A 20,938-nucleotide genomic window follows, 5' to 3' on the forward strand; every position below is an offset into this window, starting at 1 on the left:
CTTTGTAGCATTATAGTAATATAATGCAAGAAAAAAAATATTCAAAACTAATTCAAAAGACAGCGTATAATATATTTTCAATGCTATACTAATTTATTTTTTGCCACACCAACATTAGGCAATACACAGGCCACTCATTCAACATTATTCTAATGTTTGATGACATCTGGGTATCAAATCGTCATACATAAAAGATATATATGACCATGATTTCATTTTTTTTTTACTGAGAATGCTGACACGGAAATAACTTTTTGAAGGCCCTCAAAATGGTTTCTCGCATCAAATTTGCAAAGAAGGTCTGTTAGATGTTTCCGTCTACCAGGAAAATTCTCAGAAATTCTTGGTCACGTGTTAAAGAAGGAGTCTTCAGCACATTTTTGTAACTGTCATAAAAATCAACCTTGAGAAGTCAGACGCATAGGTCTATTGTACAGACAGTCCAAGGGGATCCGCAGTGCACTCGCCTCTGCCTTGGCCCCTCTCCCACGACTTCCCGCAGAGGGTCACCCGGGGGAGGGCTATCACCAGCCATAAATAACTGAAAGGCGCCTGTTTTTTGTCAGGCGAATACACATGTCAAGTGCGCAAAAAAGGAGAAAAATACAAGTTTTCAACAGCCATGTTTTCCTCGCTTTGACAACTCTGCCAGAGTCACTATTTTATAGGCCAGCTGTTCTATCCTGTCCAACAGATATACTTACACAGCTGGCAAAGCCTGCTCTAGCTTTCATTTTCAGTTGAATGCTATTACGCATTCCTGTATGAGCCTGCAAAGGCTTACAGTATCTATAACTAAAAGAAATATTTCTTCCTTGATCCATACTTCTCTCTTGATGTTCAGAGTCTATCAGGCTGCACCCGACTGCCCACTAAGGAACAATAACCATGGAAACGTATCTGAGCACCAAAGCTGCGCAGTTATGAAGGAGACCTGCTTTTTGTGGCAGTGAATGCAGTGGACCCAAGGTGGCCCAATGTTTGAGCGCTGAACCAGGATGAATTTCGCTTGAAGAATGAAAAGTTCGCTAACTGTTTAGACATTTATTTAAACTTGTACACAGACCTTAAAAATTTTCCAAAGCACATTAGAAGATTGCTTACTGCAGCATTTGTTTGGGTGATGCTTATGTGTGTGTCACAAGCCGAAAGCAAAAACAAGGCATTTTATTTAGCTCTTCAGACATAACAGTAAAAATATCACATGTGACTAGAAGTGCTACCTAGAACAAAACTGGATGGTGACATTTCTGTCCCCTCCAAGAGTTGAATTGTGTAATAGTGTAATAGTCTAGTTAGATTAATTGTTCACTGCACAGTGACAATGCAAGTCTTCTGTCATTTACAAAGTGGCACAGATTGCCTTATGTTCAGTCTCTGTCCATGCATTTTAAGGCGAAAAAAGCCTCATGCGCTGTCCGACATCCTGTCCTGTCCCACTATAGCTGTCAATCATCCTGACAGCTACGCCGGACAGTTCTCCTTGTCTAGTCTCATGCCAGCGCGGCTGCCACGCAGAATAATTAGTTAATATGCTAAGTAGTAATTGGTTAAGTAGTTAATTAGTAATTAGTCAGTAAGTTAAGTAGTAATAAGCAATGATAATGACAGAGATGACTGACTATGATGTCATCACCTGGCGACGTGATGACAAGTCATGACATCATGACCGAATGTGACGTCACGATGTCACATCTGGTCATAACGTAACGACTGGTCATGACGTCACTAGGCGATTCACGCATATAAGAAGCTGACCCTGCCGGGTGTCCAATCCAGGCATCCATGCGTTGCCTTTCATTTGGCGCTTCCTCAAATGGCGCACCACACAGCATACAGAAGCAGATGTAGGACAGCAGGCATCAGCGGCGTTTAAAATTGGTTTAAAGGAAAGAAAAAGTGCAGTGCTAACAATGCTCTGCGGACACCTCAACTGAGCCCTAAAAAAAGGAGGAAGGTGAGAGTGCAATAAGAAAAAGGTGCTGTAGTGGAGGGCTTTGAACCACTGCGCAATAGACGCTTTCACCTATTTTAGTGGCCCGACATGCCCCCTAGAATATTTTTTAGCCAGCTATAAGTGGAATGTCTCTTGTACTTTGTCAGCGACCATTTCAGCAATGGCAAGGGATGATGTTGCAGCTGGCGAAGGAGCGTTTCTAACATGCAGGGTACGCTTGGCCAATTCCCCTTCCCCACTGTCAAAAACAAAGTCATCAACAAGGTTTCCATTGCGGTCCAATGCTTGAGCTCTTACACCTGTGGGTCCCCTGTAAGAACAAAAAAGTGGTCACTGACAATTGACTGAAAAAACAAACAAAAAAATATAGAAGATTTCAGCCAAAATTTACAAATTTTTCCCACTTTATAAATTTAAACAATGACTGTTTGTGAAATACTGATTATTTACTTATTCAGACACATACAGCACCCTCATGGTCATTAATGTAGAAAGAGAGGGGGGTGCAAAACAAAAACACAAAATTAGAAACAGATTTTTCTCAGAATTAATTCTGCATTAACAAGAATAGTATAAGATTATATAGCAAATTGTGACCAATAAATACTGTAACTTGAATAATAATAAAAAAAAAGCTATAACTTTTAAACAAACAAAAGAAATAGGGTGTGCTTTATTTTAAATGCAAATAAATTCAACTCTGTGCAACAGCTCATATGTATTTCAGTTCTAAGATGCCTATGCTATTCTTAAGAGCAAGATTTCACAGCCTTCTGCAAATTCTTCAAAATAGCCCTGATGCTTTCTAGAGTGATTTTGCTGTAGGCCTTCTCCTAAGTACGGTTCAGTGATTCATAGGATTTATGCTCGAAAAAGCACGCTGAAGCCTACATTGTGCCATGAGCAAGATTCCCAGCACCGCGGAAACTGCCAGTCAATGTTTCCTGTTATTCTCTTAAGCACATAGGATGACATCGCCCTCCAGGATATATTCATCGTGCGTCTTAATGTTGATTCTGACGTCCATTTGTGAAAAACAACCTTGGTCCGATATATCGCCAAAAACCATGATGCTTTAGAATTGAGTTTGTTCCACTAGCCCAGTAGGAATAACTGTCTAACAGCAGGTCTTGGTGATCTTAAAAACTCCAGGTGAGTTCAAGAGCGAAGAGAATACGGTTCAGGGCTACACTGTGGCTCAGCTTCTATATCGTGTGGCAATTTTCCAGCCCAGGGGCCTTCATCTGATCCGTGAGCAGCTGTCCTTTTGCTGATTTGTGCACTTGAAGTTTGAAGTCCTCTTTGATGAGTAGCTACCGTATTTACTCGCATAATGATCGCACTCGCGTAATGATCGCACCCCTGAATTTTGAGGTCAAAATTCCATTTTTTAAATTCCCCGCGTAATGATTGCACCCCGAACATGGAGCCGCCTGGTGGTTGATCTGCAGTCATCCCGCAGCGAATGCATTCCGACGAGTTCCCAACCTAGTCTAGTGACGTTGGAGTTCCCATGATTCCATGCTTTGCGGCGTTCGCCATTTTGCAATTCGGCAGCGTCGTAGCGTGCTTTGTGTTTTTGTGCGAGTTTACGCCATTTCACCATGGGGCGGTATGCCAGTTACACCGCCGCGTTCAAGCTCAAGGCTGTCGACTATGCACTGGAGCATGGCAACCGCGCTGCTGGTAGGCATTTCGGCGTGGACGAAATGAGGATACGCTATTGGAAGAAGCAGCGCGAGAAGCTGATGGCTACGAACAAGACACGGCGGGCTTTCCGTGGACCCAAAACGGGCAAGTTCCCTCGTGTTGAGGAGGCGGTCCTAGAATACGTGAGGGACCTGCGCAAGGATGGTTGTGCAGTGTCATTAGAAATGATACAGACGCAGGCGCGCACAACTGCCAGGAAGCTGGGAATCGCCGCAAAGGATTTCCGCGCTAGCTCCGGTTGGATGACTCGCTTTATGCGATGGAATGGACTTTCCCTGAGGCGGCGGACGTCGTTGTGCCAGCGTCTCCCAGCCGCGTATGAAAGCAAAGTGATAGACTTCCATCACTTCGTCACTAGGCTTCGCGAAAAATGCGGTTACCTCATGTCGCAAATTGGAAACGCCGAGCAAACTCCACTGACGTTCGACATGCCCCGGAATACAACTGTGAACGAGAAGGGTGCTCGGAGCGTCCTCGTGAAGACGTCTGGCGCAGAAAAACAGCGATGCACAGTCATGCTTGCTGTGACGGCCGACGGGCGGAAGCTGCCACCATAAGTGATCTTCAAACGGAAGACTATTCCGAAGGGAAACTTTCCCCGTGGCATCCATATACGTGCACAGATGAAAGGGTGGATGACTGCAGACCTGACGGTCGACTGGATCAAGACTGTTTGGGGAAGAAGACCAGGAGCATTTCTGCTTCCCTCGCTTCTGGTTTTGGACAGTTTTAGGGGTCACCTTGTGGACAGCGTGTGTGCCAAGCTGAAAGAGCTGCGCACGGACATTGCAGTCATTCCTGGCGGCCTGACTTCGCTGCTGCAGCCTCTCGACGTGTCTTTGAACAAACCGTTCAAGGACAACGTTCGACGACTTTATGCTGAGTGGATGGCGATGGGCCAGCATGATTTGACGCCGAGCGGAAAGATTAGAAGGCCATCCGTGGAGATGCTGTGCTCGTGGATCACAGAAGCGTGGAGCAGTATCCCCGACGAGGTAGTGGCTAAGCGTTTTAAGAAGACAGGCATATCTAACGCTTTGGATGGAACGGAAGATGACTTCCTGTGGGATTGTGAAGATGCTCCCAGCGACGACACTGCCGTTGCCGATGAGTCGTGCAGCAGTGAAAGCGAGGATGGCGAGGATTCAGAATTTGATTAAGAGTACTGACGAAAAAAAATAAATCGGCATTGTGCACTCCATGTGGTGCTTAATGTGCGTGTTTATTGCGAAGGTAAGCCTTACTCAGCTTTATTTTTGGTTGTAATCGAGATATATGTTCTAAGACGTCTGACCTGCAACTTGTTTGCGTTTTCGGTGCTCAAAAATTTTTTGTAGAAAATTTACCCCGCGTAATGATCGCACCCCGAAATTTGCGTCAGTATTTTAAAAAAAAAAAGTGCGATCATTATGCGAGTAAATACTATATAGTTCAGTTGGAAATTCCATGTTCTTAGGTGAGTTTCCACATAGTTTTAAAAAGATTTTGTTTGCTTTTTCGCACATGGCCAATTTCAGCTCCCATGTTCCAGCTGTTCAAAGTCTCCTGCTCTGCTGATGGTCCTTGATGCCGGCTGTTTTCTGGAATCGGCTTATGATTCAATGAACCTGCATTTGTAGCAATTTCAGCATTACCGCGATCTCAGGAAACAGCATTCTCTGCGCGTGGTAGGTGACAATGGTGTAGAGTAATTCTTCAGATACCATTTTCCTAACAATAAAGCAGCAATAGTCATAAAAAAGCTGTGGAATATACGACAATAAAAACAAATACAACAATATCACTGTCGCAAAGGGCAAAATAATCCATACAAATGAAACTAAAAGCATGTTACAACACTTTTCGATCACTCTGATTGCTTACCTACACTATTTTTGCTCCCTCCAATCACATATTACCAGAGTGACTGAGATGAAAACATTACAAATTTTGGGCCTAAATCTTCAAAAATTTTGGAAAAATAAAAAAATGCATTGAATCAATAATCAATAACTTTATCTACAAATATCTTGAATAAAATTTCTAGACAAGCAATATTATAACCTACCCATTTTATAGCAGAAACTGAGAAACAGTGCCCCCCCCACCCCCCAAAAAGAAAGAAAAAAAGAAATGTGATAAACAATAGCAAGAACAGCCACCCATTCCAAGCTGCTACGGCTATTTTCACTAAAACCTGTTGCTAGGGCTTCATGAAAATTTCTCCATATTTTTTTTTTCTTGCGTATGTAATAATAGTCCTTGAAATGTTTAGGTTTTATTATTGAGGCATTAATATCCCCACGTATGAATATTATAGCCAGGGTGTTGAACCTGAATTTTTGGGGGTTCGTTCTAGCTCCAGGTTCAGCCTTTTAGGTTCTGGCTCAGTTTCGGCTCCAGAGACACATTCTGGTCCGGTTAGAACCAGTTCAAATAGGTTCAGAAAAAATTTTTTACTATACTTTTTAAATACTGTGTTTTATTTCCTGCTCCAGTATATATATTAAAAGCTGAAAATTCATATAGTACTCCGTCTATCGTCTTTTTCATGAGATGTTTGGTTAGTTTGCGGGGTTTAATGTCCCAATGCGACTCAGGCTATGAGAGACGCCGTAGTGGAGTACTCTGGAAATTTCGACCACCTGGGGTTCTTTAACGTGCGCTGACATCGCACAGTACATGCACGCTATTCCGTTTCGCCTCCATTGAAAAGCAGCCGCCAAGGCTGGGATTCGATCCCGCTTCTTTGGGCACAGTGGTCGAGCTCCGTAACCACCGCGCTACCCCAACGGGGCTGTCATGTCATGAGATGTGATGGGCTTAACTTGGTTGTAGAGACCTCAGAAAAATGTCTATAATGAGTGACTGACGACTAGAACAGGATGGGGGAAAAATAATGATTGTTTTTAATTGGCACATAACCACTTAAAGCTGTCACATGCTGAAAGAAACTTAAAAGAAAATAATGTTTCCTGCTGTTCTTTTCAGGTAAACTAGCATGAATTTTATTTGAGAGCGAAACCTCTGCAACTACCCATACAACAATGTTTTGTCTGGCTACCACTAAAAGACTGAAATCAGATCAATATCAAACCAAGCACACATTCCAAGACTAACAATGTATATACTGTATGTGTGACTAGTATATATCGCACAGCACGCGAACGCCTTTGCATTTCGCATTTCTATAAACATGGAACGCAAAGCTACCCATGTGTTGTGGCCCGAAAGGCGCTGACAAAAGCTCCGGTTCAGAATGATTCCTCCGACTCGTTTCGGATGGGGTCGTTTCAAAACGGCGGAAAAAAATTTGGGTTCGGTTCCTGTTCTGGTTCGACACCCTGGTTATAGCCATCAAAAGTGAACTAAAATCAGTACATATTACCTATGGGCCGAGGCACCTACCTCGAGACATCTGAGAACTGCAGCTGTGGGATGTATCTTTGCAATTGCTTCACCTGAGCCCTGATGTATACTCCACGGTAGAGCTCTTGCCAAGCATAGGAGACGTTGCGACCAACCAGCTTTTGGAAGCCCCTTTCAGAAAATAAAAAGAAAGCACACTGACAGTATGTGAACCACTGTGAGCGAAAAGCAGTAAATACTGCACACGGTTTTAAATAGCAGAAAGATAAAATCACAGATGATGTGAATTTCGGGTCGATATGAGTTTGTAAAATACTCCAGCCAGAGTGCATCACAATGTGCAGAACTTTGGATGTTGCAAACACTCTTCTGTGCCACTAAGGACAGTATTAACACACAAGCTGTGACCACAGCCTTAAGCACTAAGAGCTGCCCACACATTTCCCAACACCGCAACCGCCAGCCACATAGTATGCACCATAAGGTTAGCAACTGCTGACTTTAAATAGAAGGTAGTATGAGGTCTGTACATGTGCTGACGTTGTGACAGCGAGTCACAAAGTACACACTGCTAGCAGTGAGAGATAGCATGGCCATAAATAAATCCCATCGGCCTTAAAAATATCTGAGTGAATGCATTTCCCGTGCTTTTGCAAACTGACTTTGCTGATTTTGGATGACACAAATATTTTTCGCGAACCCGTGAGATAGTATCATCAAGATCCTACCTATAATAAAAATTTATGCATAGTCCTGGAGCGAAATCAAACTAAGCTTCATCATTTGAACTCTTGCCAGAGAATGTTACTGAAACAGAGTGGTCTGCAGTACCTGTGAACAAACACACAAGTGATAGCTGCAAAAGTATTAAAAAATCACCGATTTTCACTATCAACACACCAAAATAGACCGACTGCTAAAGTATGGTCCATATTACTATTCTGTCCGCGACTGTACAAGACGATTTAATATATATTAGGTAGATTTCAGCAGTCCTCACAATAAGATGCCCACAAGAACTTCTGCACCGAAAATGGCAGTGGGAGAGTGGTGAGTTACGTACAGTTGGAAGGGAAAGCGGTGTACAACATTTGTTGTTGTGCGGCTCGCTGTTCAGGGGACCCTCTTGCATTTTTTCAGCAAGTTGGAGGGCCATGGATTACATATGTGCTGACATGCATGTGAATAAAATGGTAATGTCTTCGTCTGTCTTGACAGCAGGCACTGCTGGAAAAGTGGCTCGGAAATGGGGCCTAATTGATGCTCAAGCGATATACACCACTTGCACTTCCAAATGCACCTTTACACAAATAGTGATGCCTTTTCAATACTCGTTTCTTTTTTTCTTTGTAACTATAAAGGAAAGATTAATTTACAGTAGAAGATTTACACCATGAAAAATCATAGATCATAAAATTAGGTGTGAAATCACTGCAACACAATAACTTCTGCTGCTTTAGTGACTGCAGTATTTGCCCAATCTTAAGCTGGTCTCAATATCGTTGTTTTAAGGCGATAGGCTTTAATGGCTCATGCTCGCCGATTGTGTCCGTTTGTCCGTCCGTCCGCAACACTTTCGTTACGTGTGAGGTGGTAGCTGGCAGCTGACATGGTCGAGCATTAACCGGATGTAGGATTTCCTGACATTAGGTTTGGCAGGAGCTGCCAACTCGGGCCTCTCCTTTCATATGGGAGGGTGATATCACAATCAGCCTGGCAAGACCCTTGTATTCATGTTATCCATAGGCCACGCAGGCACGTCCATACGGCTCGCTTAAAGAGGGGCTTTATATGTTGGCTGGTAGCTTACGCTATTGCATCATTGCGAAGGTAGGAGAAATTTTTGCATTGCTATAAGTTTGTAGAATTACATCAAGAGTGCAAGCATGTTAATGATCAGCACCAACCTGAACGTTAATGCATCCACAAGCTCTGGCAAATTGATATCGAAGTAACCATAGCCTTCTCGTCGGAATGCTAGAACGGCATTTGGCCCAAGGAGAACACTTCCATCCATCCTAGGTGTGTAATGTACACCAAGGAAAGGGAAGCGTGGGTCTGGAACCTGAAAAGAATTTACATAAGTATGATATGGAAACCTCTGAATTCGGAAACAGTGTGGATATCCTCTCCCACTTTTATGCTGTCAACCAGCATTTCATGATTGCATTTGAGACACAAAATGGTGCATGACTCGGTAAAAGCACAGCGCGGAAGAAAACAACTGTAATCTTTCTGTGCAATAACTTTCTTTGAGCATATACCAACCAGCACGTATTTGCCCTCTTCAAAAAATTATGAAATGCCCAAGAATTAAGGTTGTAGAGCATGTTAAAGAATCTAAGGTGATCGAAATCAGTCTGTAATCCTTCCATATGACATGTCTGAAGGCCTAAAAGACTTCTCTGATAATAGAAATTCCCTACAAACGAGAAGGCTTGCCCCGCCGCAGTGGCTCAGGGGTTAGGGCACTCAACTGCTAAACCGGTAATTTAGAAGAACTTCTTGCTGGGCGAGTTGGTGCATATTGTTGTAGGAACGAGTTGCGCACAGAAGGACACACACAGGAAAAAAGCACAAGGTAGACAGAAAGAGCTACTTGTCTACCTTGTGCTTTTTTCCTGTGTGTGTGTGTCTTTCTGTGCACAACTTGTTCCTACAACTGCTAAACCCAAGGACGCTTTTCACGTGGTGCGGTGGTGTCTTTTCGGTGGAAATGAAAAGCAAGTCGCCTGTTGCTGTACGATGTTAGTGCACATTACAGAACCCTAGGCAGTTGAAACTTCCAGAGCCCTCCACTACAGCGTCTCATAGAGACGCTAAACCCACAAAACCAAACCAAGCCAAGCCAAATGAGCAGTTCTTTTTTTCTTTGCCAATATGCATTTACCTGAAACTTTCAAAGTATGTTGTCTGAAGTCTTCTGATCCTCTGCACCACACTCTGCAACTAGGTAGCACTTTGTTTGAGTGTAAATAAATTATTAACTTTTCATAGTTTGTAGCCCCAATAAGAAAGACCTTAATCACTCCGGCCAACCTCTCTGCCTTTCCTTTCAATAAATCCATCTATCCATCTATTTATCCACAAGCAGTGTTGATTGCATGACTTTACGATCTGCGCACCTGCTGCTATTCACCCTGCATTTGCTGAGGAAAACAAATATAAAACTTCTGTTTGGCCATTTCACACAATTAAGGATCGAAACTGTCGCAGCGGCCAGTTTGGGTGGTCAATACTCAGAAAAGGTTGTGTGACAGTGTCCGTGACGTCAGGCTTTGGTGCATTGTGGCATCATACTTTGCTTGAAACCCAGTTTCAATTTCCTGGATTTTACTATTTTAATATTTTCTACAGAGGCCCAACAAACCCTTGAATTAAAAGGCAACCTTTAAGCAACACTGATGGTTGTTGAGTCCCTTGCATATGTTATGGCTGTCATTCAGGTTTTCTTTGCATAGCATGAAAAATGCAAAGCTAAATTTCGACATATACAATTTGCATGACGAAGTAAAGAGCCTGCTAGTTTAATAATGTGAGTACAAACTAAATACAAAAAGTCAAGAATTACTTGGTTTGCATGTTCTCGTGTCCCCTAGATTGATATGCCACCAACTGAATTTCTATTGAAGAAGGAAGAAAAGAGAGAAGAAAAACAGAGATGACAGCAATGAAAAGAATGAAGCTGTGGGCTTATGCACAGTCAGAACATGCATTGTCTGGTACAAAGTTTTCCTGCTATCACAAAATTATGTTATCCTATTTCTTTCTTCTTACTTTTCTATTGGTCTGTTTACCCACAACCACAAACCTAATGCACACAAATACATTAAGACTTTTCATATAAAAATTGTGCGCTGTTCCTAGGCTGTTTTTCTTTTTCCCTGTGAGGAACAGTCAGCGTCTTTAGGATGAAGCTTCTGCCCTACTCTCGCACATGTGCTCATGATGCCATCTGACAACAGTAGTGCACTCATTCGACGAAAATTGCTTCACTCCTTGAAACAAAAAAAGCTTTCATTCTATTAGCTGATAGACAGACAATCTGGATCTAGGCTCACATTTTATTTGATGAAATTTCATGAAGTTGCAAAATTTAGGTAAGTTGAAAAGTGACACTGGTAAGGTGCCCAAGCTTTGCAAAGAATGCAGCCACCCCTACATCAAGAACCCCACCTGTTACACTGTTTAGTGTGGGCTGAACAGACCTTGTAAAACAGGTTGCCGAGCATGAACACAATTTACAATTTGAGCAAGATGATTAGGGACATGCACAAAATACCATTCCCATTCCGGTGCAATACCAGGTACGAATATATTCTTGGTTAGGTATATCATTGTTGTTTTGCAATGTCACATGTGAAGCATATCTGAGTGAGCGGCATAGAAACAGGCCAATTTTCATGGAGAAATGCCTTATTTATAAATACACACAAATACCACCAGTAAGACAATGTATTATCTTTGTGTGTACCAATTTAGGACCATCTCGAAGACAGAAGGTTAATGCAGGGATTACAAACGTAAGAATATATTTAAACATATTTTTACAATACAGCCAGTTTTTATTTTCTTATACTTGGGAATGTTTGAGGAGAAAATAGTGAAAGACATAACAAGTATTTCTGTCACTCATGACATCTCAAGTTTCCCGTCATAAGGTAACTGAGGACACATTGAAGTTGGCCTGCATCAATAGAATAATCATCTCATAATAACCAGCATGTTACTTTCAATGAAAATGAAGTCTTTACACAATAGTAAAGGACAAAATATGGAGTACAGGGATCGCCATTATCACAAGAAAACCGCCAAACACAGTTGTATAAGTCTGGATCCCATAGGCTAACATATGCTGCCGTTCACTTCAAAATGGTGATCACGGAATGCTTTTCGATGTAGGCATCAGAAATTTGGATTGTATAGCAAGAAAGCTTTAAATTTAGTATTATCAGCAAAAAATGTGTATTTCACTGCCAGACAAGAATTTAAATGGCTAGGAAGAGACGCAGAGTGGACTTTTTTAAACAAGAATGAAAAATTGAATGAAGCCCCTTACTGTACAAAAATTTCAATTAGTTCTATATTTAAGAATTTATATGTTCCATGAGTAGCTGCACTGCACAACTGTAGCCTGACTTGACACAGACCTCCCATTAAGCTTGACACCTGCTATATTAATTCAGAGTTACTATTTGCTAAATGAAAAGTCAAACAAACTCACCGGGTAAATGTTCCCTCGAACCAGGTTTGCCTTCTCAGGCTTAAGGATGAGGTACTCCCCACGAAATGGCACTATTTTGGGCTCTGGATTGCACCCCGACAGTGTGGCCAGTTTGTCCGAGTAGAGACCAGCACAGGTGACAACGTAACGGCATCGCACTGCCTGTGAAGAGGGTGTCGTTGGAACTCCAAACAATTCACGCTTTGCCTCGTATCACCTTTAGACACTTCACGAACCAGGCTAGAAAACTGTGGGTTTATCAGAAGAAAATTATTGAAGAAGCGTTCCAGATGGTTCAGGCTATACCGAAGAATACAAAAGCTGCAGTGCTGCCGTACTCTTTCTTTTTTTTTTTGCAATTACTGAAATTAGTAATAAGTATACAAATAAACTTCAAATGCAGGATTTTGAGTGAGTCCAGAAGTAGATCTTGCTTCTTGTCCGACTAAAAGCCACTTCAGAATAAAACTTGCATCACAGTTATAAATAGCTGTTCAATTTCCATCAAAGGCACAACGTTACAAAGAAAATTGTAGTTTATTACACTTTTCGTGGCCATATTTACGGAGGTGGAAACTGCAATACTAACGTGGCAGAGCCAAAAATACAGTGTAATTTTCGCAAGGTTAATGATTGGCCTCTAGCACTTGGGAAGGCTCCAGATCAACATTCCCCAAGGCAGAAAGAATATTATAAGTTGAGTGTTTAGGTTAGCCCATGGGCTCATTCACGCATAGCATGGGGACTACAACTGCTAGCATCCTGCATGTGATTTGTGCATGTAATTCAAGCTGCAGTGATAATATACCAACTAATCTGTTGGCTTTGTATGCCTACCTGACTTTGTGATATTCCCTGCTACACTTACCATCTCTCGTAATAACACTCTGCCTCCTTTATGGACCGTAGGTTAGCATGCCCTGCCCACGTTCATGCCTATTATCAGAGTATGCGTACATAACTACAGCTCATGTGCTTATCCCACATCGCTTCCCATAATGCGGTACCTTTTTGTCGCTGACCACTCTGACAGGATGAGTGAGGCCTCCAACCTTGGACTGACTCTCAGCCGCGGTCTCCAGTGCCCTGACGGGGAAGTTAAGATGGACATCGCCACCTTGGCCAATAAAGTCTTGACCGTACGACTGTGTCACCTCACCCCAGTCAACTATTCCAGTGTGCGGTGACCACAGTGCCTGCAAGCCCTGTAATTGGGGACAGGCAACAACATTCTTACAAGATGGTAGCACTAGTACGCTGAAAATGGAGAATGGGCACTGTTTGACAGCACTCCTAAAAAAAAATAAAAAATAAAAAGGTCCCCAAGCGGAAATCGCCGAAAAGATAGAAAATATTGAAATTTGCAAATTTTATTGCGAAGCATGCCAAGGTGGCACAGAAGGAATTTCCATTCGTCCAAATTATTAATTACACACTTTCGGTACTTCGCTTCTGCAACTTTATCAATATTGGTTTGAGGGACAGAATTATTGTGCTTTTGATTCAATCCTATCATAAAAATTTATGTAAACAAGTTAGCAAGTTTTAGGCTTCTTGAAGTACACATCCTTGTAAAACAAGTGAAAATGTGCACTGACGAAGCTGTACCGCAGTCACCGTAAAATGCAGAAGCATCAATTTTTTTTCATTGATTGCATTGATTACATTGAAATGGTTCTGAGGATTTCAGAGCTTTGGCTTAGCACCCAGATTTCTGCACATTGTACTTTTCATATGCGAAGTTACCAGGATTCAGGACTTTTGTACATGCAGTACCGTAAGGGAATATATATAGCTCACTATGCGCTTTCGACTGCTGCAGAAAAGTATTGCTGCTACCCATCAATAAAAGCTCGTAAAGAATGTTAGGTTTCTGTTTTGTTCTCCCTCGTTTTTAGTACCTAGTGCACTACTGATCATATGCATGCCTAAACTGGATACCTTTAGTCTAGTCAAGTACTGTAAAATCTAAATTTTTACTATGTGTGGAAAATCTCTTCAGCACATTTTCCAAGCAACCACAAGCCAGGGACAACACCATTATACCGCCCTGCCCGGAACAGTACTCTTGATGATGGCAAGGCCAGCTGATACAAAACCTTAAGGGAAAAGCACAATAAACCCTGCTCTAATACGTAGAGGTGTACCCTATAAATTCAACGTCCCTCTCAAAACCAAATCATTTCCCGTAATTACTGCAGAGTACACAACATCACCACACTTGCACAGTCAGCCAACACGGTTAGCCGAAAAAGGGCTTGCCTTCGTAAAGTGAGCAAGTGCAAAGATTAATGAAAGCAAGAACAACCAAAGAAGGAATGCATGTAAAATCATTAAACAAGTAAGGTTTCATTTGTAAACAGAGAGGATTAAAGATTAATGGACAGCCAATGCTTTTGTCTGTCGCCATATACACCTTCATGATTTCAGATCAACAGTAAGTTTCTGCTAATCAGAGTAACTACTCGCCTTAGCCTCCTGCTCCGGGCAAAATAGCAAGAGCACATGAAATTACTTACCGTAGTAAGCAAAGGTTATGTATAGTTGTGCCCCATTAATATGACCCCCATTACTATGGAGACTCTAATTGTGGACGTTTCTGGGAAACATGGGAAGTTTTTCAATGCATTAGTACCTCATTATTATGGAAACTCACTGTGTGGACAATGCACGGGGTTTAAAAAGAGAAAAACTATAAGGGCCCATACATTTTTGTTATCTTTATATAGACAGTGATGACAAAACATCGAATGTCTCAACTGGGTGTTCTTCTTCTGTCTTTTCAAAGCAAGATGCTAATTAAAAGCAGTACAAAAATGCAGATGCCTTAACAATAGCCATTTTGCCTGGTTAATGTGAGGGCCAATGTGCTCAGCTAAAGTGCCTTCCAGTTCTCTGTTAATGAATGTGTAGATGTAAAGAGAACCCTCTAGCTCGTGCTGTGCTGTAAGCTGCATTCAGTAGCTGTCAGTGGCTGAGCACAGATATGCGCTGGATGGTCATGAGATGTGAACCATTGTGGTAGGATATATGCCAGCACACTATCCCACATCATCACACAAATGGTGAAACACTCAGGGTTTCAAATGCACCTTACTAATTACAAGATAACAGTGACCAGAATAGGAAGGACTGCAAGGGGTGAAATCGAGAAAAGTGACAAAGCTATAGCAAAAACAGTACCAATGAAAAGCGATCATAACCTCACAGGGCACAAGCTCAAGCAAGGGTTTTTCCAACAGCATAATGCAAAAAACAAAATGTTTGTATGATTTCGATACGGTGTCTACTTACAGTGCAGTTGGGCTCCACAGTTTTAATCTCATCAGAGTTGAGCCTCTTCAAATCTTTTACGCCATTCTTAATACCTTTCTCTTCAAGGACGTCCAGTCGAGGAATTTCATCTGGGGTGACAGCCACAATAAGCTGCAATGAGAATCCATTTCAATGCTTCACTAAGAATGTGATTATGTGGTGCAGTTGTGTGTTTAGTTTAACACCAAGTCTGGCATTAAAAATCCAGGGCTGCACTGATGTTCTCAATCAAAACTAGGTTGTATTATGAAGAAAGGGATCATGAAAAATGCACACGTATGCTGTGATACTCATATGCTGTAATACACATTTAAAGGTGACCTTCAGGAAGCTTATTTCTGCTAGCCTGGAAAGGGCACTACAACAAAATTATTCGCGCTCCAATCAAGTTAATATCCTTCATAGGTACACGGCATAACTTTATGACAAAACAGAAACTAAGGCTGTGTTTGCAAGTGCTATAAACGGCTGCTTTTAGCTTCATAGATCCGTTATGCAAATTTTTTTTTTGTAGAGCAGGAACTAAAAAGTCATGGAAGCAATACTGTCGCACATGCCAGAAATAAAACCTGCAAATCTCTAGCTTGTGCCAACTGAGTAGCCTAACGAAAATGAGGCGTGAACGCACCTTTCCACACTTTTTGTATGGTATGTTGTGCGTGTCAAAATACTTGTACGAAAGCTCCAGACCGCGCACACATAGCTTTGCTTTGAGTGATCCTGGAGCATAGTAAATGCCGGCATGGATGACTCCGCTATTGTGGCCACTTTGGTGAGCGGCTGAAAAGTGCACATAACAGCAGATGGTGAGCACGGACCCCGAAAAAGAAACAGGGCGGAGGTTCACCCCTCAAACATTTCTCTAGAGTGGGCAGCATCCACCCCTGTCTCCCACTATTTGCACTCGTACCAGATTTCTGGCAAGCAGATCAATTCTGGGACATTACCAATGTGAAACACAATGTCGCGGATTTGTTGACTGAGTAGCCAGACTTGAAGTTCTTTGTTTGAATAAGCTACTTCAATTACGTCCTAACTAAAGTTATTGAATGACTGAATTAGAGTTGATGACCATGATGATGACCCCTTACAATAATGCCCATTTGGGCGCTGTAGGTACTTGAATAAATAAATGAAATAAATGAATAAAGCTGAAAGACATATGAGTGAAATTTTAATGCAGCCAATCACACCTCGTGTGTACGTTTACATAAAGGATGCGCTTCATTTCACGATTTATAGAAACAAACACACTTTTGAACAGTGCAAAATAAAACTAAAAAAATGTTTGAATAAGAACGTTAAGTAAGCACATGAACAATAAAACAAACCCGAGACCTCACCTCCTGTTCTCTCAAAAATGGAAAAAAAAAAAAAAAGAAAGAAAGAAAATGAAAGAAAGTAAATGTCTCGGAGTATCTGCCCATGACCTGTGTAGAAGTATTACGTAAGCATGCAGGAGCAGAAACCGAAAGGAAAGCGATAATAAATCGCAGCTTACCAAGTTTGTTTTCTTTTTCCAAAACAGCAAACTTTAGTTTTGGATGCCGCAGCGACAACTCCCTTGCCGTAGCCACTCCGACGATGCCTCCACCGACGACAACTACGTCGTACTCCTTTTCTTTCGCCGTAGAAGCGCTAGAAAGTTGCACGCATAAAACAGTTCTTTCTTTAGATGACCCGCACAACCGGAGTTTACGCGAAGTGAAGAAACAAGAGACACGATTACTACATATACGATACATCCTACTACTGTGCACGAGTCTATATGCGGGTTGGTGCACGCTTTCGGACTCCAACTGCTCTTTATCAGAAGCTGAAGCTCGATGATCGCATCGCTATGTACTAGTCGAGTAGCTAAATGACGCTCGCGCGCTGATTTATCGCCACCCTTGTCAAGTGACACTCACTTTGATGAGCACATGCACTTCAGAGTGGGCGCGTTGCTGTCCCACTGAGATAAACTTGGACGACATCGTACAAAGACGTTAGGAAACACAATCTTCAGCGCGAAGCGACCGATTACAGAGCGCGAGATGGGCGCCGCCATAGTAAAGCTTGCTCGAAAATTTCGTAAACTGGCAGTCATAAGCCTTTAGAAATGCGAAGCATGACGTCAAATAACGCTGGTAGAAGCGGCAGAAAGTGGATAGAGCGCAGCGTCGATAATTTACTTTTCTTCAAATACTCGAGCGCACCCACTTGAGGTCACGTGAAAACAAAGGTCACGTGAGGACGCGCGCGCGTGCGCAGTGTGCTCGCTCTCCCGGCGCGCCGCGTGCGATCCGTCTGCGAGAGCGTGTCTTCCCGCCCGCTCTCTTCAGTTCTCTCCTGGCGCGCTTTCGGCATGCGTTTGTGATGGGCTTCTGCCGCTGGCGTCATGGAAGAGGAACTCAAATGTCCCGCGTGCAAGCACTTCTACTCAAATCCGGTGCTGCTCCCGTGTGCACACTCCCTGTGTCTCAATTGTGCACTTAGTGCCCAACAACCGGCCAATGTGCCGACAACTGCTCCTGTTGCAAACTCCACCGCTTCTTCGGAAGACAGCGGCAACAGCAGCAACAGCGGCCTGGTCGGGCCGTCGGAGATCGGCACCACAGCGGATTACCCTGATGGCGACAAGTTGAGCCTGCTCAGCGAGACGGACAGTGGTGTTGTGTGCACGAGCCGGCCGAGTTCGTACGTAGGAACTCCAAATCTCCAAGGCGTGCTGTTCCCACCTCTGCTCCACAGCGGCGTCGCTCTTCTGTCTCTCGCGTGTCCCGAGTGCCACAAGCTCGTGTACTTCGACGAAAATGGTGCGCACAACCTGTCCCGCAACCGAGCGCTGCAGAATATCGTGGATAAGTACGGCGAAACACGGTGCCTACCCGTGGCCTGTCAGCTGTGCGAGGCCGATAGACCGCGGGAGGCATCGGTGATGTGCGATCAGTGCGAGGTGTTCTACTGCGAATCGTGTCGTGAAAACTGCCACCCGGCTCGGGGACCTCTGGCCAAGCACACACTGCTCGATCCCCAGCAAGGGAAGAAAATCCTTCGCGCTCGGTCGCAGGGAGGCCGGGACTCCAAGTGTACCGAGCATGCCGAAGAGGCACTCAGCATGTATTGCATGGTGTGCAAGGTCGCCGCCTGCGTGCTCTGTCTTCAGGACGGACGGCACGCTAGTCACGACGTCCAAGCCCTCGGATCCATGTGCAAGGCGCAAAAGGTGCGTGCTGATTCCGTCTCACACACTGTCCGTCCGTACAATACAGTACAAGTCACGACGAAACTACGCGATGACGGGTTGTGGATGCTGTCTCGGTTTTGACAGCTTGCGGATTTAACTCCGAGGCGCATACGATGACTCCACATGCAACGTCTATATTTCGTACTTGTTCACCTACGGAGTCGAACGAGCGGGCATCAACTCCACAACTCGCGTGTCATTGCTCGTTCCGGTCGTTTCCCGGAGCAACCAGGCTGTTATGCCTCCTTGGTCGTTGACATAAGCGTTCCTTTTAGCGTCGTCAGCGTGGCCTCAGGTGCCGGCGAAGAACCGGGCATATCGCGGTGGCCGGACTTTCCTGTGCCGCCGTCGCCACGCGTGCTTTGCCTTTTGCAGTGCCGACGTTCGTAGGCCGTAACCGGTTGAGCGACATTTCGTGCCGGTCCGGCGCGCCGCGAAGGCATTTCTTCTCCCACCGCTCGACTGCCTGCTTCAGCTACACTTTCTTCTTGCGGGCCTCGCGTCTTCCGTACTGCTTGAGGATGCTGAATTTGACCTTGGCCGTCTAATTGTCACTTCTCTCCCACCGCGTTTTGTTTTGACAGCTGGTGCTTCAAGCGCGTATTGCGCTCGCGTGTTTCTATGCGTATGTGTACATTATTACAAATTGTTGCACTCAGTCCATTGGCCGCTTCGCCAAGGTTTTCGGACGCGTTGCCTCGGCGTGTTTGTGCAATTCATTATCGCGTTGCCAAGATATCAAGCGAAGGCCAGCGCAACTCGTAAATAGAGTTGCCATTCCTGCTGGCAAGTTCGTCGGTGCCTCATCTGCCGCCTTGTATCCTCTCCAGGGGTGTCCCGGGTCTGTTCGTTGGGTCTGATTCGGTCGTTCTGCATCGCTTGTGTTGCAGCTACCGAGCACTGCTGATGCCCGCGCCGTGTGTGTCGGAGAGGGTGATGCCCCCCACCTCCCGCGGCAGATGTTTTTGGCCGCGCGCCGCCCGTGGCAGCTGCTTGGCGTGTGGCTCGGTTCCACTCCCCCCCCCCCCCCCCCCCCCTCTTTTTTTTTTTTTTGAGCATCCCCTCTTTTCTGCATTCATCGGTGCGTCGCAGGTAGAATGGCGGGCAGAGACGGCTGGGGCCGCGTGCGAAGGAGCGGTGGTTTTCTTGGTCTTTGTTCCTTTTAACATTCGCTGATGCTGTAGCTTCCGAGACAGATCTTCCCCTTCGAACCAATGGTGGCGAGAGGTTCTCTTCACTCTCTCTGTATTACTACATTATTATGGGGAACTTTGTATCACTCGCGAGTTGCCTCAACCACGCAACAAGTTGCGATTCACCGGTCTTTCGCTACCACCTGGTGCCGTTCGACCTCTGGCGATGTCTGCCAAATAAGAGTAGGTTCCCGATGTCGCACCTGCGCGGCCCGGGGAGTAGTGTTTTTAAGATAAGAGCGAGGTAATATGTATGAAGATTGTGACAGCTTTCCGGATAAAAAAGAGGCGCTATTTAAGGGAACATGTCACGATCCGATCCTCACTCCAAATTTCCTCCTCGCGAGTAGCGACTTGGCAATGCGGAATTCCGCATCGTGTAATGGAATACACCCATGAGATCAGCTTCTTTGGAAATTTTTTTGTTCGAGCGCGTTGCAAGAGGGAAAAATAAAAGGAAAATGAGTTGTAGCGTACTGATCTGTGAACGAAGCCGGCGGTTTCGGCCGGCCGTTTTGACACTAGAAAATATTTCGTTAGATGCTGTTTGCTTCCCCCCCCCCCTCTCCCCCCTAAAGAAAAAAACAAAATGTCATGAGCTGTAAAGAGGTTCCTATTGTGCCTGTCTCGTGCATTGTAACCGTAAGAAAGCGTTGTCAAAAAAAAAAAAAAAAAAAACCGCGATTGCAGGAATCTGAAATGGCTCAGCAAATATAAATGGAAATGACTTCTATTGTAGTTTTTCTCGGAAATATGTGTGAAGAGTTTTTAATAACGACAGAGGAGCACGAATGATGTGTGTACTACTGTGCGGAACTCTCTATACCGGTGGCCCGACCTGCCTGCCCTCGTATCAGTGTTTCGTACCTTCGTTACTCCCCCATTACTCTTTTTGCTGCCGTTAGGAGTACGCTTTATTCTTATTGGAATTTAACAGTCATCATCATCAGCAGCCTGACTAT

General features: G+C 44.0%; 2 protein-coding genes across 2 annotated transcripts in view; one reads left to right on the forward strand and one right to left on the reverse strand.

Moving 5' to 3' along the window:
• Nucleotides 1–827: 827 nt before the first annotated feature.
• On the reverse strand, nt 828–17,721 carry L2HGDH (L-2-hydroxyglutarate dehydrogenase). The gene is made up of 9 exons (XM_084582229.1): nt 17,465–17,721; nt 17,056–17,192; nt 16,183–16,334; nt 15,534–15,665; nt 13,247–13,444; nt 12,240–12,401; nt 8,923–9,080; nt 7,055–7,186; nt 828–2,267 (listed from the first exon to the last, which is right to left on the reverse strand). Exons 1-9 carry the CDS (start codon nt 17,641–17,643, stop codon nt 2,072–2,074), a joined length of 1,446 nt encoding a protein of 481 aa, XP_084438355.1. The 5' UTR covers nt 17,644–17,721; the 3' UTR covers nt 828–2,071.
• Nucleotides 17,722–17,836: 115 nt separating this feature from the next.
• The window catches only part of Trim9 (E3 ubiquitin-protein ligase Trim9), a 209,690-nt gene continuing 206,588 nt past the window's right edge, over nt 17,837–20,938 (forward strand). The window contains exon 1 of the mRNA XM_084582230.1: nt 17,837–18,762. Coding sequence (XP_084438356.1) covers nt 17,935–18,762 — 828 coding nt within the window. The 5' untranslated portion in view covers nt 17,837–17,934. The remainder of the gene's footprint in view (nt 18,763–20,938) is intronic.

The sequence above is a fragment of the Amblyomma maculatum genome, chromosome 10 (assembly GCF_055883805.1).
Source record: "Amblyomma maculatum isolate TAMU_Amacu chromosome 10, ASM5588380v1, whole genome shotgun sequence".
NCBI lineage: Eukaryota > Metazoa > Arthropoda > Arachnida > Ixodida > Ixodidae > Amblyomma > Amblyomma maculatum.